General features: G+C 49.8%; 1 protein-coding gene across 1 annotated transcript; it reads left to right on the top strand.

Moving 5' to 3' along the window:
* Positions 1-308: 308 nt before the first annotated feature.
* Positions 309-18490, top strand: LOC135881655 (acyl-CoA desaturase-like). The gene is made up of 6 exons (XM_065408321.1): positions 309-416; positions 7015-7294; positions 11589-11719; positions 13206-13411; positions 14921-15153; positions 17160-18490. Exons 1-6 carry the CDS (start codon positions 387-389, stop codon positions 17354-17356), a joined length of 1077 nt encoding a protein of 358 aa, XP_065264393.1. The 5' UTR covers positions 309-386; the 3' UTR covers positions 17357-18490.
* The last annotated feature ends 5982 nt before the right edge of the window (positions 18491-24472 follow it).

The following is a 24472-nucleotide window of genomic DNA, read 5'->3' on the forward strand; positions in this document are numbered from 1 at the left end:
CAGCCTAAGGCAAGGAGCGACTCTGCAGGTGCGAAGGCATCACGAGCAATTCTCCAGCCGCCTCCTTAGGAGCAAGTTGCAGGGCTGGACTCTGATCTGTTAATGTCGTAGGAAAACAACGGCCCTAATACACGCTGCGGGGGTGGTTGCAAGCCCAGGGCACAGAGAGCTGAAAATTCTCAGGCTGGGGAGCCGGAGCCAGCCAAGCGAAGGCAGGGAGACACAGCTCTGTTCATCTCCCTGGGAGGGGCCCGGATCACGCCCCCCGTGTCAGCCCCGGAGGCGGTGCAGCGCAGCGCCTGATCCGCAGAACGCATCTATCAGCGCGGCTACTGCAGAGGCGATCAGAGCGTGCTGCGAGCAAACCCAGACAGGTTTCCCTTCGGATGGCTGCGCGTTTGCTTCGGGAGGAGAAGGTAAGCTCGGCTGTGGCGTCTTTCCGCAGCCCCGGGCAGGCTACCTCAGTAACCGAGGTGTGTATGAAGGGGGCGTGATGGGCTGGTAGCGCCGCTTGGCACTGCGGGTGCTGCTCACCCTATTTTCAATTGCTTTGAACTTTGCCAGGCGGTGACCGCTCCGGCTTAAATCTCCCGTGCCAGGGGGCTGGCTCGGGCTGAACTTTTCGGGAAAATTTCCGCCCAAATGGCCCAGCTGTTTGTGAGACCGAGCCATGGGCAAGCCAGGCTGTTTGCCCAGGTAATAGCTCCCGTTCTGAGCCAGGTGCCCTAGCCCCCCCCCCCCCCCCCCGGGCCGGGAGCAGCGATTGGAATGGGGGCGCCTCTGTGTCGGGGACGGGCCTTTCCTCCAGCTCCCTGAAAATCCCCCCCAAATCTGACCCGGTTAGAAGGAGCCGCTGAAAAAATTGCAGTTAGCACATACTGGGGAGAGACTACGCAGCTCTATTTCCAGGAGATGCCTGCACTGGGCATGCTCCAGGCGGGGCGGGGGCAGAGTCGGGCTTTTGCTATTGCAGTTTCCGGCTCGGCTGCTCTGGGCCGGGGCCGGGGCCAGGAGCAGAGACCCTGGCTCTCCTGTGCTCTCGGGGACCCTTCTGCTGGACCCAGCCCCAGGCAGTGTGGAGGACGCAGGCAGCTGCCTGATTCCAAAGCAGAGCGCACAAGAGGATGGGGATGGGGATGGGTCCCGGGCTGGAACTGGCTGGGCTAGGAGTTGGGAGCTGGAAGCAGAGGCTATTGGGACTGTTTCAGCAAAAAGACAGAGACTGGGGGCCAGCCGGCCGGGGAAGGGAGGGGGGAGACTGAGATCAGAGGAAGGACTGGGGGAGACCGGGGCTGGCTGGGCAAGGAGGCTGGAACTGGGAGCCAGTGGGGTTAGGAGAACGAGGGAGGGAGACAGACCTGATAAGGAGCCAGGGTGCACAAGGCGAACTGGGACTGACCAAGGAGCTGATGTGGGGAGGGAAAGGGGTGCACTGAGATTGGACGTGGAGCCCAGGGAAGGAGACTGTGAGACCGAGGGGACAGGAACATGGGTATGGGGTGACTGGAGCCCTAGGTAGGGCTGGGAGAGACCGATCAGACAAGGATCTGGGAGGGGGGAATTGGAACTGGCTCGGTAAAGAGACTGGGACAGAGAGTCTAGGACTGCATGGACAAGTAGACTGGGATGAGAAGCCAGTGGAGTGGAGAAAAGGGTTGAGGAGCGGGGCGGGGCACAAAACTGGGACAGGGATAAATTGGAGGGTATGGGACAGAAGGGGTCGAGTATGGAGGAAAGAGGCAGAGGGGTCTGTGCTCGCTAGAGCACACCCTTTCCCCGAGCCTGGAATGGAACCCAGGGTCCCTGAGTCTCACCATTCTTCTGCAGTCAGCAAATATCTCTGGAAGCCACTGGCAATGGATGTGTCCCATTCTCCCCTCTAGTGCTGGTCCATGTAGAGGATGACAACCTACTACTACTATCGGCTCATTAGCTCAGGTGACAGGTCTGTGTGGTGGATCTAAAGGTTCCAATGTTGCTGATGTGGGTGTCAATAGGATGCCACATGATGGAAATTCTGATTATTATTTTTTTCAGTTTGCTGTTTTTAAAAACCTGTGAAATTGCAACCTTAATGCTGTTCTTTTAATGTAGTAGTTGTGTGTAAATTCAAGCATGCAAAAGTTAGGAAATATCAGGACGAAGGTTCCCTGTGCAACTAGAAGAGAGGATGGAGGGAAGAGACAGAGCCCCTCGCTTGGATGCAAAGAAGACAGATTTCCAACCCCACAGCTGTCTGGATCCACTTAAAGCGACAGGATATTTTTTGGCCAGGCTCTTCCTTGTGCAGGGGAATGTGTTTAATTCCAAATGGCCGTGGGAGTAGGCAGGGCATGTAGGGTATGTCCGAGTGAGGCTCTCAGCTGCTACAGTCACTGCAGGAAGGTATTCCTTAGCCTCTGGATTCTGCCCCAGGAGGGAGGAGTTGGTGGTCATGTAAGTTGCATGGTCTGATTTTAATGCCTCCCTCAAGAAGTTGCATCACAGTGGGGCCAGCTTCTATTGCCCTGCCACCAAAGATACAAAATAGCCTTCACAGCTACAGCACTCAGGCGTCCTTGGTATCTCCAAAGATATTGGGCTGGAACCTGCCATTGTAATTGGGTAGTGGCCTTACACCCAGTTTGCATGGGTAGAAATGATTGCGCTTGGTGAAGGGCAGCGGAGGCCCATTGGGGCTGATTCTCAGGAGTGTTGAGCACCCACAACTTACGTTGGCAGTGATCACGCCTGGCTGAGAGGAGGAGAAGTTACTAGGCAGGATCTTTTCATTAAATCTGGAGTGAGGTCACTTGGGCGTGATCCTTTCATCATGCACATGTGATCTGGCATTTCTGCTAGTACAGAGGGGTAGGGCATGTGAAGAATGAATGTTGTGTCATGGTTGCATCAGGGGAACTGGGAGCCAGGATTCCTAAGGTCTATTATTAACTGTGCCACTGACTCACTGTGTGACCTCTGGCAAATCGCTTTGCCTCTCTGTGCCTTGATTTCTCTTCTCTGAATGTGGCGGATAATGATACTGACCAGCAGCCAAGAAGTGTGAACTCCAAGTTCTAAGTGGGAGCATCCAACACTATCCTTATCCTCCGCACTCCTCACCCAGAGATCTCAAAGCACTTATTCAAAGATTCCAAGTCCAGAAGGTTTAGGTTGGACATTAGGAAAAACTTTCTAACTGTCAGGGTGGTTAAACACTGGAACAAATTGCCTAGGGAGGTTGTGGAATCTCCATCATTGGCGATTTTTAAGAGCAGGATAGACAAACACCTGTCAGGGATGGTCTAGAGATAATACTTAGTTCTGCCATGAGTGCAGGGGACTGGACTAGATGATCTCTCAAGGTCCCTTCCAGTCCTGTGATTCTATGAGTTTGTGATTGTGATCGTCTAGTCTGACCTCATGTATAACACAGGCCAGAGAATTTCCCCAAAATAGTTCCTAGAGCAAAGCTTTTAGAAAAACAGCCAATCTTGATTTAAAAATTGTCAGTGATGGAGAATCCACCACAACCATTGGTAAATTGTTTTAGTGGTTAATTACCCTCACTGTTAAATAGTTACGCCTTATTTCCAATCTGAATTTGTCTAGCTTCAATTTCCAGCCATTGGATCATGTTCTTCCTTTCTTTGCTAGACTGAAGAGCCCATTATCAAATATTTATTCCCCATGTAGGTAAGCTAAATAGATTGAGCTTCTTGAGTCTATCACTATAAGGAATGTTTTTTAATCCTTTACTCATTTTCGTGGCTCTTCTCTGAACCTCTCCAATTTATCAACATCCTTTTTGAATTGTTGGCACCAGAACTGGACACGGGATTCCAGCAGTAGTCCCACCAGGGCCAAATACAAAGGTAAAATAACGTCTCTGCTCCTACTCAAGATTCCCCTGTTTATGCATCCCAGGATTATATTAGCTCTTTTGGCCACAGCGTCCCACTGGGAGCTCATGTTCAGTTGACTCTCCACCACGCCCCAAAATCTTTTTCAGAGTCATTACTTCCCAGGATAGAGTCTCCCATCCTGTAATTATGGCCTCTATTCTTTGTTCCCAGATGTATACATTTACATTTAGCCATATTAAAATGCATATTGTTTGCTTACGCCCAGATCACTCTGAGTCAGTGACCTTTTCTCTTCGTTATTTACCACTCCCCTAATTTTTGTGTCATCTGCAGACTTTATCGGTGATGATTTTATGTTTTCTTCCAGGTGATCGATAAAAATGTTAAATAGCATAGGGTCAAGAACTGATCCCTGCAGGACTCCACTGAAAACAGGCAGGCTCAGTGATAGATCTCAAAATGTAGCTGTAAATGGGGAATCATCAGTTAGCCAGTTTTTAATCCATTTAATACGTGCTATGTTCATTTTATATTGTTTTTTAATCAAAATGTTGTGCCGTACCAAATCAAACGCCTTACAGAAGTCTAAGTATATTACATCAAACTATTAACTTTATTAACTAAATTTTTAATCTCATCAAAAAAGATATCAAGTTAGTATCATTGACACTGTTTTCCATAAACCCATGTTGTTTTGCATTAATTACATTACCCTCCTTTAATTCTTTATTAATCAAGTTCCGTATCAGCTGCTCCATTATCTTTCCCAGGATTGATGTCAGGCTGACAGACCTCTAATCACCTGGGTCATCCTGTTTACCCTTTTTAAAAATTGGCACATTAGCTTTCTTCCAGTCTTCTGGAACTTCACCAGTGTTCCAAGACTTATTAAAAATCAATAATAATGGTTCAGCGAGTTCTTCAGCCAGCTGTTCATAAAATTCTTGGATGCAAGTCATCTGGACTTGCTGATTTAAAAATGTGTAACTTTAGTACCCGCCATTTAACATCTTCCAGGGATACTAGAGGAATGGAAAGAATGTTATCACCATATGATGAGACTATATCATCTGTTTTTTCCTCAAATACAGAACAGAAATATTTATTGAAGACTTCTGCCTTTTTGGCATGATTATTGATAATTCTACCATTTCCATCTAGTAATGGACCAATACTATTCTCAGGATTCTTTTTGTTCCCACTATATTTTAAAAACTCCTTCTTATTGTCCTCACTATGTTAGCCATAGATGTCTCCTTGTGTCCTTTTGCTTCCCTTATCAATTTTCTACAATTCTTTAGTACCAACTTCCACTATACACACACACACACTAACTCCTCACTTAACGTTGTCCCGGTTAACGTTGTTACGTCACTGATCAATTAGAGAACATGCTCGTTTAAAGTTGTGCGATGCTCCCTTATGTTGTTTTGCAGCCGCCTGCTTTGTCCACTGCTTGCAGGAAGAGCAGTCCGTTGTAGCTAGCTGGTGGGGGCTTGAAACCAGGGTGGACCGGCAGCCCCCCCATCAGCTCCCCTAAATTGTGGCAGCCACCCAGCAGGCTATCAATTGCCGGGCAGTTCAGCTGTCCCTCCCCCCACTTCAGAGTGCTGCTTCTGCCCTCTGCCTCGGAGCTCCTCCCGGGAGCCTCCTGCTTGCTGTGCAGAAGAGGGGTGCTAATGTCAGAGTGTCCCCCTTCCCCTGCTCCTGTACCCCACCTCTACAGAGCGAGGGCAGGGACAGGACAGGGCTCAGGACGGAGGGAGCTTGCTGGCAGCAGCTGCTGTCTCAACTTGCTGATCTACGTAAAGAGGCAGTGTATATAGAGTGGGGTCTGCATACTTAAAGGGGTAATGTGCATCTCACACACACACACACACACGGTGTGTCTCTGTCTCTCTCTGCCATGCCGTGTCTCTTCCCTCCATTTGTGCTGCCTTGTAGAGTGTGAGGCTACACTAACAACAATGTGTTAACCCTTGAGGGCTCAACCGAGTGCTAGTTCATCATTTAGCAGTAAGGCATTCCCTGGGAAATACCCCACCCTCTGACTTTACCACTTCAAACAAGCTTCACAGTCATCATTGCTGTGTACAGTATTAAACTCTTTGTTTATAACCTAACCCCCCCATTTACATTAATTGGTATGGGGAAATTGGATTCGCTTAACATCTTTTCGCTTAAAGTAGCAATTTTCAGGAAGATAACTACAATATTAAGCGAGGAGTTACTGTGTGTGTGTGTGTGTGTAAAATATTGTTTTATAGTTGCTTTTACTTTCCCTCTAAACCAAGTTGGTTTACTGATGTCAGCCAGTATCACTCTACCCACTCAACAGACAAGGAAAGTAAGGCAGAGAGAGGTGAAAAGACACCACAAAGGGGTTGTGAGGCTTAACCCAGTAATGTCTGAACTGCCGTGAGATTCTCCATTGGAAGGGGCTGTAGAAAGGCAAAGGATTGGTATTAGGAGCAGCCCCAGGAACAAATTATGAATCTCATTCCCCCTGTTGCTGGTTTGCATGATGTAATTTATCGGTGGCTGAAAGAAATGAGCCTAGCCCAAGTTCTTAGGGACCTTTGAGTGATCAATGTAAAACACCCATTGACAAAGCCAAATGAGAGCGATTCCCTGCGCCCTCAAGGGGATCTCTGCTAGTGTGTGTCTTTAAACACCTTCGCTCCCACTCTCCATGCCCCCCAAAGCCCCAGGGCTGAGATCCACCCCTGTGCAGGGCACCACAGATTCTGAGTGGTGCCTAGGGATGAAGTGGTGTCTAGACCTCACACTGACCCCGGGGTAAGGGGTTAATTGCACCACAGGAGAACAACATGCCATTGGATGGGTGCTGCTGGGCCTGGCTGGAGAACCCGAGACTGAGTCCTGCTACCATTCAGAGGCTGCTTTAATGACCACCTCTTTTCCCCGCCAGCCCCCACACTCCTTCTCAGGAGATGATGGGGGGGAGGGGCTCTGATGGAGAGGCACTGTCTGAGTGAGACAGCCAGCCCTGGCTGGGGGAGACCTGCTCCTAATGCCCCTCCTTCCTAGGAGATGGGTGTGATGGTGGATCAGCAGCCCAGAGCCAGCCCCTCTTGATCCTTGTGGTGGGGACCGGATTGTAACCATCACAATGTTGTTTGTTTTTAATGTCCCCTCCCAACTCTAGCTCTCCAAGGATCTCCCCTCCTTCACCACCACTGCTACCACCAGGGTGACGAGGAATGGGGGAGCAGGCATGGAGAAGGCCCTGTCCAACCAAGAGGATTTGGGAGGAGACCGGGGCATGACAGACGATATCTTTGACGAGAGCTACTGTGAGAAGGAGGGCCCCAAGCCTGCCAGGAGATACGTCTGGAGGAACATCATCCTCATGAGCCTGCTGCATTTAGGGGCCTTGTATGGGTTGTGGCTGATACCTGCAGCAAAGCCTGTCACCTTGGTATGGGGTAAGCAGAGGCTGTGACAGATTAGGGAATATGTCTGTGTTAAGTATGAATTCCATTTGTGTGTAATTGTAACCATCACTGTGGATTTGATTATAGAATCATAAAATGTAGGGCTGGAAGGAATCCTGAGATGTCATCTAGTACAGCCCCCCCCACCCCCCCACCCTACTCCGCTGAGGCAGGAGCGAGTAAACCTAGACCAGCCCTGACAAGTGTTTGTCAAGCCTGCTCTTAAAAACCTGCATGACTGGGATTCCATGATCTCCATTGATAATTTATTCCAGTATTTAACTATCTTTACAGTTTTTCCTAACATCTAACCTAAATCTCCCTTGCTGCAGATTAAGCCCATTACTTCTTGTCCTGCCTTCAGTGGACATGGAGAAAACTGATCACCATCCTCTTTTATACAAGTCTTTAACATATTGGAAGACTGTTATCAGGTCCCCTTGAGTCTTTGTTTTTTTAAGACTAAACATGCCCAGTTTTTTTTAACCTTTCCTTATAGATCACTTTTTCTAAAACTTTTATTATTTTTGTTGCTCTTCTCTGGACTCTGCAATTTGTCTACATCTTTTCTAAAGTGTGGCACCAAAAACTGGTCACAATACTTCAGCTGAGGCCTCACCAGAGCCAGGTAGAGCGAGACAATTACCTCCTGGGTCCTACATACCACACTCCTGTTAACACGCCCCAGAAAGACATTTACCTTTTTCGTAACAGCATCGCATTGTTGACTTACATTCAATTTGTGATGCACAATAAGCCCCAGATCCGTATCAGCAGTATGACCACCACACCAGTTATTCCCCATGTTGTAGTTGATTTTTCCATCCTAAGTGTAATACTTTGCACGTGCCTTTATTGAATTTCATCTTGTTGATTTCAGACCAATTTATCAAGGCCATTTTGAATTCTAATTCTGTCCTCCAAAGTGCTGCAACTCCTCCAAGCTTTGGGTCATCTGCAGATTTTATAAACAGACTCTCCACTCCGTTATCCAAGTCATTAATGAAAATATTGAATGTTACCAGACCCAGGACTAACCCCTGTTGGACCCCATTAGATGTGACTTCTAGTTTGACAGTAAATCATTGATAGCTGCTCTTAGAGTACAGTTTTTGAACCAGTTATGCACCCACCATGCAGTATGTTCATCTAGACCACGTTTCTGTAGTTTGCTTATGAAAATGTCATGTGGGACTGTGTCAGAAGCCTTACTAAAATAAAGATATCGCATCTATTGCTTCCCCCATCCATTAGGCCAACAACCCTGTCAAAGAAGGAAATTAGGTTGGTTTGGCATGATTTGTTCTTGAAAAATCCATGTTGGTTATTACTTATCACGCTGTTATCCTGTGGGTGCTTGCATGTTGAATAATTTATTCCATTATCTTTCCAGATATCCAAGTTAGGCTGACTGGTCTATAATTCCCTGGGTCCTCTTTGTTCCCTTTTTTTATAGTTGGGTACTCTGTGTGCCCTTCTCCATTCCTCTGGGACCTCACCCATCCTCCAGGAGTTCTTAATGGCTCTGAGATTGGTTCAACTAGTTCCTTAAGTGCCCTAGGATGAATTTCATCAGGCCCTGCCAACATGACTACATCTAGCTTATCCAAATATTCTTTAACCTGTTCTTTCCCTATTCTGGCTTGTGTTCCTTTTTCTTCATTATTAATATTAATTGTGTTAAGCATCTGGTCACAGTTAACCTCTTTACTGAACACTGAGGCAGAACAGGTATTAAACACCTTGGCCTTCCTGGTGCTGTCCATTTTAACTGTCCGTCCATATTAATAGTGGACCTACACTTTCCTTCCTCTTTCTCTTGTTTGTAGAAACCTCTTCTTATTGCCTTTTATGTCCCATGCTAGCTGTAGCGGTGTCTTAGCCTTTCGGATTTTTGTCCCAACGTGCTGGTGCTGTCCTTTTGTGCCCCTCCTGAGCAATTTGTCAGTGTTTCTACTTTTTGTAGGATTCTATTTTGATTTTTCAGGTCACTGAAGAGCTCCCGATGCAGCCATATTGGCCTCTTAGTATTCTTCCTCTCTTTTCCACTGGTCACAAGCTCCCGAAGGACAGAACTACTGGTGCAGAACCAAGTCGGATCTGTTGCACGGCCGATGGACAGGGTGCTGTAACCCCAGGCCCAGTCTAAGAAAGGGGGAATTGTATGATTCCACCCCAGGAAAGGTGAAGGCCTGAGGTGGTGCTCTCAGGCCAGGAAGAGGTCAGAGCGTGCAGCCAGCCCGGTAAATGTGACTTATTGGGGGAAGCCTGGTGGGATGATTGTGACAGTGGTGAATTTCCAATAAGTGACAACAGCAGTAAAAACAAGTATTGTAGAAGGAAAAAGCAAGAGAAAAAGGGGCTTGTGTTCGGGTTGGGAAGAGAGTAGGGAAGGGCAGAAGGGAAGCATGAGTTCTGAACGGCTCGGGACAGATCAGTTAATTAAGTTGCGCAAAGAGAGGAAGCTAAACTCAAAAGAGCTAGAAAGGTCAGAGCTGGTGTCTTTGCTGTATGATGATGACTGGAGGCAGAATGGGGCACCAGCACCAGCCCAGGACCTAGACGAGGGTTCCTGTTCTCTTGCAGCCCAGAATGGCCCAACTCTCAAATCAACAGCGGCGGGGGTGGAGGAGGTGCAGCTGGAGGAGGAGAAGCTGCAGCTTGAGAGAGAAAAGCTGCCCTTGGAGGCCAAGCAGCTTGCTGACTGGTATCAGGCCAGAGCAGAGCAGGAGAAGCAGCACCAGCATGAGCAGGCGGAACGAGAACCACAGAGAGAGCACGAACTGGATCTTGCACAAGTGAGGAGCCAGGGACCGAGGGATCCAGTAAGTGGGGCTAGTATCAGGAATGCCAGCTCTGCAGGGGGCATAGCTGCTGAAATGCTTCCCCGGTTTAAGGGGGTGGGGATATCAATGCCTGTCTCTTGTGATTTGAATCTAGGCCCCCCTGAAGATTGGCATAGAGGCCTCCAGCAAAAGGGATGCTGCAGTCTCTGGGGATCATGGTCAAATTATAGGCGCCTTCCTCCTTACATTTCAGCTGGCTCGCAGGCTTATGGGTAGGGCCCTACCAAATTCACGGCCATAAAAAATGTGTCATAGACTGTGAAATCTGGTCTTTTGTGTGCTTTTACTCTACTATACAGATTTCATGGTGGGACACCAGCGTTTCTCAAACTGGGGATCCTGACCCAAGAGAGGGTTGTTTTGGAGGGGGATTTGCAAGGTTATTTTAGGGGGGTCATGGTATTGCCACTCTTATTTCTGCACTGCCTTCAGAGCTGGGTGGCTGAAGAGCGGCAACTGCTAGCCAGGTGCCAAGTTCTGAAGGCAGTGCCCTGCCAGCAGCAGCACAGACATAAGGGTGGCAATGCCATACCATTCTACCCTTACTTCTGCGCTGCTGCTGGCAGCACCTTTGCCTTCAGAACTGGGCTCCCAGCCAGCAGCTGCTGCTCTCCAGCTGCCCATCTCTGCAGGCAGCGCCATCGCCAGCAGCAGAGCAGAAGTAAGGCTAGCAGTACCACAACACCCCCCCCCCCCAAAATAACCTTATGACACACATACCCCCCCACAACTCCTCTTTGGGTCAGGACCCCTACAATTACAACACCGTGAAATTTCAAATTTACATTTCTGAAATCATGAAATGTACTATTTTTAAAATCCTATGACCATGAAATTGACCAAAATAGGCTGTGAATTTGGTAGGGCCCTACTTATGGGGAAATATTTTAGAAGGAAAAAGGGGATGACATATATGGAGGTGGCAGCTAGCTGGGGGAACCTCTGCAAGTGGGCAAAGGTTGGGGGCCTTGCTGCCTTAGAAGAGCTGTATGAGAGACGTAGGTTGGAATGGTTTTATGATCTGTGTCCCCGTGACCTTAGAATGTGCTTAGGGATCAGAAGCCATGAAGACGTGCATCAACTTCTTGTTGCTTTAAGTCCTTTTTCTCTCATGTTGTGCTTTGTTCCTGCTGCTACCATTAAACTATACAAAGGCTAAACAACACTTTGGTTTAAGAAGGCTGTCTGGTCACTGTGTTCACCACTGGACACAGCTCCCGAAGGAAAGAATCGCAGGTCTGCCCGGTCAGACCTGCTGGGTAAGCATGGTTAATCCTGGTTAATCCATAGAGTACTGTAGCCCAGAGCCTGGTCTGAGGGTGGGGGAATCCCAGGATTCCATCCCAGAAAAGGTAAGGGCACGAGGCCTAGTGTCCAAGGGGGTGAATTCTGACCTCTATCTGAGGTGCAGTTGTGACACCCCCTCTTCTTGCGTCCAGGGTTCCTGTGTTTCCTGCTGAGTGCTCTGGGGATAACAGCAGGAGCGCATCGCATCTGGAGCCATCGGTCCTACAAAGCCAGCTTGCCCCTCAGGATCTTTCTGGCCATAGCCAACTCCATGGCTTTTCAGGTAGGAACCCCTTTTGCCTCTTCCCAGGTTCTCAGCCTTGGAGGGAAGCAGTGAGACCCCAGCTGCAGCCACACATGCAACAGAGAAGCAGGGGACAGTCACGTTCCATTATTCTACCATGTCTCCTATAGAAACATTTCCCTCTGAGAGCTGCATCTCCTCAGCTGTGCTTGAGTCTACATCTTCCACGGGAGGGGGTGACTCGGTGCTGCTGGGATGGGGGAGGGGTATTGGGAGTGCACCCATGCAACTCTGCATGCCGCCCTCTGTATGCTGACTTCAGGAGACGCTGAGGATACTTGGCACCTCCCAGTGGTGGGCTGTAAAGGAGTCCGGATACCCCAGTGGTTGGAACTGAGGCCTGGCACCCGTATCCTTCTTTACCACTAACATGTTGTGTGTCCTGCAGGTAAATCACTTCCTCTCACTGCAAGAAGGATGGTCTTGTGGTTAAGGCGCTAGACGGGGATGCAGGAGACCTGGGTTCAATTTTTGTCTCTGCCACAGATTCTCTGTGTGACCTTGGCAAGTCTCTATGGGCCTCACTCTTCCCATCTGTAAAACGGATGATAACGTTACTTGCCTGCCTGCAGAGTGATGGTCAGGAGAAATCCTCCATATTATTGAGATTAAGTTGGTGCTCAGACTCTGCAGTGACGGGTGCCATAAATGTGCCTGGATAATGCCTCCATTTCCCTGCTGTAGGATGGGATGAGATTTAACTAGCTTTTCAAAAGTGCTTTGGGATTCCTGTGTGAGAGAGGCAATGTACATGGGAACCGTTTTTACTAGTAGTGCTTGTCAGAATAAACATTTTTAATGAAATTATGAACATTTCACCATTTTCAAAGCTGGTTTTGAAATGGACCAATCTTTATTTATAAACCTTTCTCTAGAGATTGTTTAAACCAAAAGTTTCTTTTTTTGTTTTTGAACATTTTCAAAACTGAAATTTTTCCATTTCAAAAGGAAAAAATGCTTTTTTGAAACTGTTCGACTTTAAAAAAAAAAAATCCCACCCTGGTGCTAAGCTGACGAATAGGAGTAATTTGCAGTGGTGTAGCCATGTTAGTCCCAGGATATTAGAGAGACAAGGTTGGTGAGGTAATATCTTTTATTGGACCAACTTCTGCTGGTGAGAGAGAAGCTTTCGAGCTACGCAAAGCTGAATGTCTGAAGAAGAGCTCTGGGTGTCTTTCACCAGCAGAAGTTGGTCCAATAAATATGACTTCACCCAATTGTCTCTCCAATCAGTTAGCAATGCAGCTGAGAAGGGGCAAACCAAATCCTAAAAATGATCAATTTTTAAAAAAAATTCAATAGAAGTGGAAGGTTCTGAGGAAAATTGAGATGTTTTGGTGAAAAAAAATTTTTTTTTTTAAACTTGGCCAAATACTGTTAAAACAAAAACAAATTTCAGTTGAGAAATGTGGCCTAGCTCTTATCCTTGCTGATCTGGTGAGTCATCCAGCCATGTTCATTCCAGAATGACATCTACGAGTGGGCCCGAGATCACCGCGTCCACCACAAGTTCTCCGAGACCGACGCGGACCCTCATAACGCCACGCGGGGCTTCTTCTTCTCCCATGTTGGCTGGCTGCTGGTGCGCAAACACCCCGATGTCATTGAGAAGGGCCAGAAGCTGGACATGGCTGACCTGAAGGCCGACAAAGTGGTGATGTTCCAGAGGAGGTGAGCCGGGTGCGGCCGAGGTAGGGGAAGAAAATAGGGTGATTGTGGTACAAGGTGAAGGGCAGGTGTTGACCAATGCATCACTGGGGCACCAAAGGGGCTCTGAGGCATGGCATCCGGCTACAGGAATCTCTCACAGGGGTAGTAAGTAGGCGAACCACGGGCCAAATCCAGACCGCCAGACCCGTTTGAATGGACCTCAAAATCTTTTATTTACTTATCATTATTTTTGTATTTTCTCTGGAGTCTGGACCTGACTAGACCTTGACCAAGACATTTGGACCTTGACAAAAAATAATTGACTACCCCTGCTCCAGAGCAAAACTAACCCTCTTGTGAGTCACCCCGGATCCTTTCTGCAGGTGACCAGCCCCAAATGAAGTCAGTGGGACACTTCAGGTGTGTTTGGAGCATCGGGGCCATTGTTTGCAAACCTGGGCAGAAATCCATGAGAAACAAGTTCCATCCAGCACAGCAGTGGGATATATTACATGTTTTCCTTTGTTTGTGGGACAGGAGGAAATGGGGTCAGAAAAGGCAGGGCTCCAGCCTCGCTGGGAATGTCGCTGGCACAGAGGGCCCAGTGCCAACCAACTGAATCCCTCTTGTATAGAACATGTCCCACTGCTGCTGCAGCCTTAGCAGGGGTAAAGCCCTGGGCAGCCTGTGGGGAACAACAGTTCCTAGGTAGGTGAGTGAGAGGAGAGGCTTCTGCTCGTATCTCAGGGCCTGCCTCTTGCCCAACCCCCGTACTCCTGTGGAAATGGAAGAGGCACAAGATTCCCTTCCCGCACACACACACACACCCCAGCTGCACTTAGACTCCACCATCTGGTGTCTCCCCCTTGCAATCTCTCACTTGCTGGGATTGGGTTTCCCTCCTTCTATCCCCTCCCCCACCGCGCACACACGGCCCGGTTCCCCAGGGCAGCCGAGCACCAGGTCTCCCCCAGTGTGAGTGACAGGTTCCCTGACAGACGGAGGAGAGGAGTCTGCTGCAGCCCACAGGTAAGGAGCCAGAGCTTGAGCTGCAGCAGCACATGCCCTGAGATCTGGAAGTCCCTTGTTTAATCCCAGGTGCGTCAGCCAAGATGGCAGCTGTCGCACTCCCACCCACCCCCACCCCCCCCGTACAAATGTGACCTGGCAGCAGTAATGATAAATGGAGCCCCAGGAAGCTTGGCAGCTCTGCTTCACGGCACCTGTACTCCGTTCCCAGCTCATCTGCTGGGTCCTTCTTACCCCTGCCAGCGGGTGTGTGGCTCTCATTGTGTGCCCAGCCTATCCCCTTTATTCTTCTGTGCCCACACTGTCAATGCCCTTGTTTTCCTTTTTCTCCAGGGGTCAAACCAGGGCAGAGATGGGCTGGTTCTGTGCTGTTTTCTTTGTATAGTTAAAATTAGCACCTTTCCCCCGCCCCGGAGACTCAGCCCTGGTAGATGAACTGCCTGTGCTCCTCCATGGGATGCACCCGCCCACTAACTCTCTCCCCATTCTGTTTCCTGGCAGGTTTTACAAGCTTTCTGTGGTGGCCATGTGCTTCCTGTTCCCCACCCTAGTGCCCTGGTGCTTCTGGGGGGAATCTCTCCGCAACAGCTTCTTCCTCCCCGCCATCCTGCGCTATGTTCTGGTGCTCAACGCCACCTGGCTTGTGAACAGTGCTGCACATATGTTTGGCAACCGGCCCTATGATCGAAACATCAACCCCCGGGAGAACCGCTTGGTCACGTTTGGAGCCTTAGGTACGTTGGTGGCGTCTTTTAATTCCAAACCACAAACTGACTGTGAATGAGACAGGCAGAGATCACTGCACCCGCCACTGAAATGCAGCTGTGTCTGGGGAGGAACACAGCAGCTGTTCAGTAGTGCATAGCAACAGTGCAGGAGAGTCTGGGAGAGAAGGGAAGAGGAATAACATCCATTTATAAAACTGTGGGACAGGAAATTTTAGGTGCATAATTACATAAAATGGACCAGATCCTCAGCTGGTGTAAATCTGCATTGCTTTGAAGTCCATACAGCTATCCTGATTTACATCAGGATCTGACCCTAGGAACCCCAATGTTCCTGCACTCACATACGGGAAAGCCAGAAGCGCATAGACTCCATCTGGGTGATTTCGCCCACGCACCTGCAGACCTGCGCATTCACTGGAGTGTCTCATGCTCTAGTCAGTGGGTACATAGGGCAGTGGGGTTATCTTCTCCAGTGTCCTGTATATAGCACCTCTTTATCTCACAATGAGATTTATTTGCCCTGCCTGAAGGTCTCACCGCCTGTTTGTTATGATGACAATTGCCCCCCGCTCTCTCTTTTCACCTCTGGGAAATGATGCTTCTGAAATAGCTGAACACACCCAGCCAGAAGTGCCCAGTGGTTTCTGAATTGAGACAGCCAAGTCCTGATTTTCAGAGGTGCTGAGGACCTGGGGAAAATGAGCCCAGAATCACCATTAGCTTTGTACTGCTTTCCTGGGCCAGATTCTCAGCTCGTGTGTATCGTAGCTCTGTGGACTTCGGCAGCACTCCACTGATTTACATGAGCTGGGGATCTGGCCCCAGACTTTCACTAGCGAGAGTCGGAGCTGCATAGTTCCCATCTGGATTTGAGCTTCTCAGACTCGGGGGATGGAAGATGGATGGATGGAGCCTCCAAGAAGGGCCAGGACTCACTTCAGATCTCGCCAGGAGCTCAGCCAAAGCTAGATGGCTTCTCTCTGGGAGACGGAGGAGGAATCCGAAATCCCCACAAGCTTCACTAGGCTCTCTGAGGGGGCCCATTTTAAGGGCTTTAATAAGGGGAGGCCCAGGCACAAGCAAAAGTGCCGGAAATATCTTGAGTTTTCTCACCCAATTTGACAGCTTCAAGAGGGTCAGGTAAACAGCCAACCGAGGTCTGGCCGGACCTGTGCTGAGATTAACCAGCCCTCACTTGTTCTCCCCTCCAGCCTGCCCTGGCCTCCTCACACGCCCTTAGCACCATCCTGGTCCTCCTCCGGTGTTGGACTCGGTGCAGAGGAGGCGGGGCTGGTGGGTGATGTTACACATGGGCAATTGGGGCTGAGGAGTCTGAGCTGGTGTTGGAAGCGGGGAGAGCAGCAGGACAGCCAGCCACCAGGGGCTGCCCAGCCACCAGGGGCTGCTCAGCCCCTACTCCCCCCGGCCTTTCCCCGCCCAGTCAGGGTGCTGCGTGCCTGGCTCCAAGCGCTGTCCCTTTGTGACTGGCCGTTTGCAGGCAGGTCCCATTGACAGGGCTGGTATTTTCTGACATTCTCCCCATCTTGGCCTCTCTCCGGTGCATTGTCACCAGCCTGTCGATGGGGGAGTGCGCACGTAGCCAGCGCTTCCGCCACTGCCTTGTCACACCCTGCTCAGAGCAGGGTCGATGGCCCAGTGGTAGCAGTGCTCGGGCTCACCCCACGCTGGCGCTTCCACTGATGGAGCTGTGCCAGGGATAGACCAACGCTGGGAGACTTTCTAGAAACCCTCTGTGTAGACACAGCCTCGGCACACAGAGCCCGGGCTAAGCACAGGGCCTGGGCCAGCTCCCAGCGAAGTCAATGGGCTGCAAGGGGAGGAGGATCACGGGGCTGTCCCTGCCCCAAGGGGAGCACAGTCTGCATTCGGCACAGATGGCCCATTCTGGGGACATGGTGCCCAAGCCTGGGGAAGGGGCTTCTAGAGCGTGACCGTTTAAAACCCAGCTTCAGGTGCATATACAGTGTCTTGTCCCTGCTCTTCCGTTCCAGGCGAAGGCTTCCACAATTACCACCACACCTTCCCCTACGATTACTCCACCAGCGAGTTCGGCTGGCACTACAACTTCACCACAGCCTTCATTGATCTCATGTGCCTCCTGGGGCTGGCCAGCGACCGCAAGAAGGTCTCCAAGGAGACCATCCTGGCTCGGAAAATTCGGACTGGTGATGGGAGCCACAATGGCTGAGGGCCCATTTCTCCCCCATGTTTTATTTTCCCCCCAAGCGAGCTGGGCACAGGGTTTTATGTTCTATTTACTAACCATTGAATAATGCTACCAGGTTGCTTCAGATGATGATGATTTTAACCCCCTCCTGCACAATGTATTTTAAATGATGTATTTAAGACCTATAACTTTTGTCTCTCTAACGCTCAGCCCTCCCTCTCCTCTTTCTTCTTTTTGTTCTTTTGTCTCTCTCTGGCAAGATCTCTCTCTTTCCCTCTAAACCCTCCATGCTTCATTCTCTCCTTGGCAGGGAGCTGGTTGAAAGCCTGTCCAGGGCAGATCATGCCGCTGGCTGAAGAGTTGAGCCAAAGTCAGGGACTCTTTCCCTAGAAATTCCCCTTTCCTGCCTCTGGCTCTCCTGCCCTCCCAGGGCTGCTGATTCAGGGCAGACAAAGTGGCAGCTGATATGGCCACATCCAAGTGAATTGATCCTGTGCGTGACCAGCTAGAAAGCGGGGATGATGCTATGTCAGAGACCCAGGGGAGCCTCGTGTCTGTGCAGATGGGCTTCCTGCAGCCAATTAACAAGTACCTGATAGAAACCGACACCAAAGCAGGGGACACTGAGAGGGTTAAAGCATGAGAAAGTTACAGGATCCCAGCCCAGTGCTCTGTGTGACCTCTTCCCAGCACAGCCTCTCTGAAGCCAGGAGGTGGAGCCACGGCTACTGGGCAGATCCAGGCTGGAGATGGGACTGAATTGCCCCACTGCCAGGGGTAGGAAAGCATGTCAGGTGGCCCGTGATCCGCTCCCAGCCCCTTCCAGAGCAAATCAGAGATGCCCTGGGGCCAGTGACTGCCTGTTGCACACACTGCGGTGGGAAGTGCTGGTGCAGCCGTTGCTGATGGCGGCCGTTCCTGTAACTCCCCTAGACACATGGTGCTAGAGCAGGGTGCTGGCTGCTGGGCCGTGTGTAATTCGTCCCCTGGAGACAGGGCCTTTGCTCCGGCGAGGGGGGTCCGCTGCACAGCGCCGTGGCCTGGGCACGGAAGGGGCCTGTTTCACTCCTTGGCAGCACTGACAGCGGAGGCTAATGCCAGGCTGACTGCGCTGTCTGAGGCCTCAAGACATTGGGGGGGAAGGGTTAAAACCCTTGTGCGTTTCACCCCATAGCACTTGCAGATGCCGCGGACAGGCGTGGCGGGGTGAGGCCACATTCCCATCAGCCACTCGCCAGATAGTGCTGTGGCGCTGGATGAAAGCTAGCGAGGTGCCCAGGCTGCTGGATCCTGGGGCAGAGCTGGGAAAGGCTGGGCTGGGGTGGAGGAATGATGCTGAGATGCTCCTTCCCCCTTCCCAGCCGTGCTGCGTATCCTCAAGGGCAGGCTCCAGCCTTCCCACGTAGGCCAAGGTGAGCACAGCACTGCTGATGTCTTGCTGCGGTCGCAAAGCTCTTGCTGTCAGCCAAGAAGTCGTCCCTGGCCTTGTTCCTGTGCATTGCTATGACCAGAACTGTCCAGCTTTGCAGAGCAGCCTGCCCTCTGACTAAGCTAGCGAGATGAACAGGCTCAGGAGTGGGCCACCAGCAGATAAGCCAATCGGGAAGCTTTTAATTCCTGGGCTCTAAACCCGGGAGATGGATGGCTGGGTGGGATTCCCCACAGCTGAGATTTACAACTGCTCAGAGGGTGGCTGTGGATAGTTTTATCCAACCGGATACAAAGAAACCTGCATGTCATAATCCTGGGCCAGATCCATCCCTGGTCCAAACCCCACTGACTGGAGTCTACACCCTGGGTGAATTTGGCCTCCCCCAATAGTTCTTCCGTCACCTCATCATCCGGACATGTTGTGTGATGCAACCTACAGTTCAGATACATGACACAACATGCTACGGCATCCACCATCCTCTCAGGAGAAAAGCAAGGGGTTGATCTGGACGTTGCCTCTAAATCCCAAGAGTATTGATCACATCCAAAAATCCTGACACAGTGGGGAAGCGGAGTGGAAGTAACCAAACAGCGCCGGTGTTTGCCCAGTCACTTTGTCAGTAAATTGGCATACATCTCTGGGTGCCTTAAGTCTTTCTTTAATACACATAGGAGTATTGACAGCTATTTGCAGGATGTTTTTCTTTCTATGATGAATTATGGAAATTTGATTATTATTTATTTATTTACCACTATCAAATTGTGGGTGCAGGTGATTTTGAATGTATTGAGTTAGAATTTGTTAGATTAAGGAACAGATGCATCATTTTAAATAGAACCTTGTTTGCTTTGTATTTTTCTTTGGTGGCATGTTTGTATCCTAAGTGTGTTCTCTGTGAGTTTAGCTAAAGTGAGTCAGAGTGAGAGGTGGACGTAGACAAAGCACCAGCGTGTCTAGTGGCTAGAGCAGCAGGCCTCCTGAGCTCTATTCCAAGCTTTGCCACTGACTCACTGAGAGATCTAGGGCCAGTCAGTTAACTGCTCCATGCCTCAGTTTCCCTCTCTGTAAAATAGAGATAGCACCCTACCTCACAGGGGTGTTGTGAGGCGTAATTAATACTTGTAAAGTGAGATCAGGGTGTGGAAGGTCCAGTATACATGCTAGTAGTGGCGGCGGTGGTGGTAAATGACTGGATTGCAAACAGTGTTCTCAGCCCCTCTGGTATCCTGGAGACGGGACGTGCAAGTGTTGGATAAGTAGTGAAGGATTGGAAGGTTGAATCTGTGCATTGTCTAAGCTCTGTTGCTATTGAAATGTGAATGGGATACAATTTTCCCGGGGTTGGTTTCTGCATTCTAAGATCTCCATGTTTTGTCTACTGAAAAACTTTTGGAAATAATTTCTACTAATTTGGAATCAGGCGGCTGGTTGTGCTGATCTGAACTGGTATTTGTTCATAATAAAATTTTACTTTAAAACTCGACTGCCTGACTACAAAGGGCTGGGCGGGTTGGAGCCATCAGAGGCTGCTGTTCCTGCAGATATTTCCTCCTATAGGGGTTCGGGAGAAAGGGAACCTGTCTTTTTAAATGTGGTGATTTGAGCTGGTTTGAGTGGTGCTCATTCTGGCTTTGCCAGAATTAAATTCCCTTCCTTTATCAGAGGCACAGCCTTCCATTTTGAGGGACATTTCTTGCCTGCATGTTCTGTAATACTTGCAATCCTTCCTGGTTATTTTTATCAAATGTTTTTTCTAGTTTTACTTGTGCCTGGTTATTAAATTCCCATAATTCCATAAATTCCCATAATGTTCCAGTAAGTGCTGCTGCTTTGGCAAGTTTATCTGCCTGTTCATTTCCCATTTGTAATGGGCCTTTCCCTTTATGCACTTTTATTTTGACCATCCTGACCTTGCTAAATTCTACTACCAATTTTTCTATCTGCTGCCAAAGGATTCTGTTTAATTTCAGATCCTTCCAATACCAGTGGATACTGAATCCTTAGTCTTTTTGGGGGCTCACTAACTTTTGCCAAGAATTTATGGTGGGATATGGAGAAAAAGCAGTGACCTTGTATGAGGTGCTTAAAAGACTGCAATGAACCTGAACAGAAGCAGCAGCTAGTACATGGGGAAAGCTTGAAAAGGGGGTTAATGGCAGTGCCTACTTTGGCTGCCCCCAACAATGAGTTCCCCTTTGTGTTGTATCCTAGTGTTAAAAATGTCTGTATTGTTAGTATGATCACTCAGGATACTGATGCTGGGGAAAGACCTATTGCGTACTATAGCAAGTGGGTGAGGGGTGTGGGTGGGGGTGTGTGTGTGTGTAGTGACCGTACTGAGGCACAATATTTTCCCTTTTTTCACGATCACTATGGGGCCATGGCCCTTTCAAGTTGTTTTCTAATTTTTTGAGTTTAGTTTTTGTTTTTAATAGTTCCAATCCGCTTTGAGTTATTTGTGGAGTGACATTCAGGGTGAATCGAGGTATTGGTGAGGTGCTGTGCTCAATTTCCAATTCTGGGCTCCCCCTCTTTACCCAGTGTTCCCGTTTTTAACAGGAATTGATTTAGGTTTTGGTGAAGGCTTTTTTTGTTTTTGTTTTTTTTCTAAATTTGGTTCTTCTTATAAGGTGCTGGTTGCAGTACGATAGCCCCTGCCCATGGGCAATTGGATGGTGGCAGACATGGGTCATTCCACGTGGCCCCAATGCAGCATCCATTCCAATTATTCCATGTTCCATCTTTTAATTTGGCTAGGGCCACCTGTTTCCATTTTTGTCCCCATCCTTCAGGCACTATAAAACCACTTGAAGTCTGGTATTGGGTAACAGGGGACGACACCTCTTTTGCAGTTTTTCCACAGCGGTTTCCTATTTTTTATTCTCCTGCCTTATCTGTTCGAGCATATCATGTGCCCTGCTAAAAGAGCTTGGGCTTTCTAGTGCTCGACAGCCTGGGATGCTGCTTCTACTTCCCTGGGTTTTTTTATTACTTGCTTGGCCAGTATTGTGGCATGTTGTTTAAGACCTCTTACTGCTATGTCCATTAATTGCAAGATTCTACGTTATGTACTCTTGTTATTTTTCAAAGTTTCAGTTTCTGCCATTGCTTTACATATTCCAGTCCATATTCCCCCACTTTCTTTTTAAATTCATATGGGCCCCCCTTGCTGGCAACCCAGCGGGTCCAAATTTCATCAAATTCTGTGGGCATTTGCAGGGAGAGGATAAGGGGATTCCCTAGCTCATGGTTTTCATCATGTTAGATCGCGATTCCTACAGAGGACAGCTCACTTACTTAGCTGATCAGCGGTCGTGGGTCACCAGTGTTGTTAGATGTTCGGCTGCGTGTGTGTGTTCTCCGTGTGCGCTGCCCCAGCTCCGTGCAGACATTTGGCTCAGCAGACCTCAAGCAAACCACCCAATGACCACAAGATCCATTAAGGTACGAAGGCACCCGGCCAGGTTTATTGTCGATGAAGCACAGTAATAGCACCTGGCAGACTCTACGAGGTTACTAAGACGTATGCTTGTGACAATGGACGCAGCTCAGTGAATGGCGGGTCTTTCCATTCCCCCCCCCTCGGTCGGACCAAGACACTCTGAGATACATCTTCATACACTGATACAAACGAGTTACGTACTGCCTCTGACATAGTTAATTACTGCCCCCTGATGTGGCTAATTATCAGCCATCTCCTTGTACATGTTGGCTTGATTAAAACATTTCTATTCATAGAATCATAGGACTGGAAGGGACCTTGAGAGGTCATGTAGTCCAGTCCCCTGCACTCATGCCAGGACTAAGTATCATACTGTCATCCTGACCTTATCTTTTAGAAGGGGTCAGTGTGTTTCTGTTATCCTTGGGGAATGTTTTTGTACCATCCTTGATATCGGGATGTTTTGGTACCACTCTTCGGGAATGTGTTTGTGGGTGTACTCTGTGCCTAGTGCAGAAACACACATTCCTAAGAAGTGCTATCAGCCCTGTTCTTGCCAGATTCTGTGAACTTGCAAGCAGGCAGAGACTGACATTTGTTCACAGCCTGACTTTTGCTAATTTTGCTTTATATCTGCAAAGCTGGCCCACTACTTTACCTCAGGCCTCTGATACAAGGGCTTATCTCTCGGGCTTTCTTCCTCCTACAGCGCTGTGCAGTCACACCCCTGGATGTGGGATGCTAGCCATCCCTTCTACCAGGGGTTACTTCAGTTTAAATTCCCCCCAGGGCCTCTCACCAAAACATAGCAACAGCTGATGGATATACACGTAATACACAGTACCTCAGCAAAACACGAAATGCCAGTGGCTTGGCTCTGGGCACAGCTGAGCGTGGCACAGGACTTCAGTAACCTCATGCTGCACGGCAGGGGAGGAATTTTCCTTCTGTAATAGAGTCCTGTCCCCTCTCCTCCCGCAGCTGGACAGAAACTCTATTAAACGGGGCAGAAAGCCACTTCCCCCCCATCACTGAGCAGTTGTTTCAGAAGCTGTAGTAGGGCTGGACCATGGTTAGCCAGCACTGTCCGGCTTCTCTAGAAGGGATCTCTGCTGTCATTCTCACAGCCACTGTTGACCACCAGATGTGGCTCCTACATATGCATGATGGGCCAGATTTCCCATAGTGGGGTCTGGGAGGGGTCAATTCTCAAGCCCCCAAATATTACCCACCCCTCAAAATCACAGATGGGGGTCCCTTAGTTAAACACCTGAATCGGGCAAAATGGATGGGCAGCTTCCTTATGAGGGTGCTGATATACAGATGTGGATTAAGATTTATTGGGGCCCTGGGCCCACAACCCCCTGTGCCGAAGGGCCCTGCTCTTTCTCTCTCTCTCCCTCCCGCCCCCCCCCCCAAGGCCCTGGACTGGCCAGGAGCCCTGAACCCTCCATCTGCTATGGGCAGTACACCCTGGGGGAAGGGACATGGGGCAGGGGCTGCTCTCAGGCACACTAGCCCCTGCCCTAAGCAGGTGCAGAGGTCAGGGCTCCCCTCAGCTGCCCAGGCTCCTTGGGCAGCCCTTATCACAGCCTAGGACAGTGGTCCCCAAACTCTGGGGCATGCCCCCCTAGGAGAGCATGCAGGAATGTTTGGGGAGGAATGGCGGGGTCCCACCCCACCCCTAGCTGTGGCTCCACTCCCAGCTGCAGCTCTGGCCTCGCTCCTGACTGCAGCCCCTGCTCCTGGCCCCAGTGGGGTGTAGACTAGGTAAGGGGGAGGGAGGTGACAGAAAAAGTTTGGGGACCCTTGGCCTAGGCTGGCAATATGTCCTATTTTGGCCCTAGATGTCCTGACTTTTTTGGAAAAACTGATGATCAGTTGGCAAGAGCAAACAGGACAAATGCCCAGTTTTGCCAAAAAGGAGCTTGGGGGGGTGTGAGTGGTGGGACTGGGGGGGAGGGGCTCAGGCCAGCCCTGTGCAAGGGGCGGGAGAGGGAAAGTCCCTCAGGCCACTTCTGCGTGGGGCTCAGGCAAGTGGGTCGGCTAGCTCTGGGCAGTGGGCGGAGGGAAGATTCTCACCCTACCACAGGCTCCTTCATCCTGGTGGGCCGGGATGGGGGGCAGGAGGAACAGGAGAGCAGGGTGGAGGGGAGAGGAGGAGCAGGGAGTGGGACAACGTGCCAGTGCTTCTGGGGGGGCCCCCAAATTGGCTGGGACCCCTGGGCCCAGGCCCCATTGGCCCATACAGTAATCCCCCACT

The sequence above is a fragment of the Emys orbicularis genome, chromosome 7 (genome assembly GCF_028017835.1).
Source record: "Emys orbicularis isolate rEmyOrb1 chromosome 7, rEmyOrb1.hap1, whole genome shotgun sequence".
NCBI classification, from domain to species: domain Eukaryota; kingdom Metazoa; phylum Chordata; order Testudines; family Emydidae; genus Emys; species Emys orbicularis.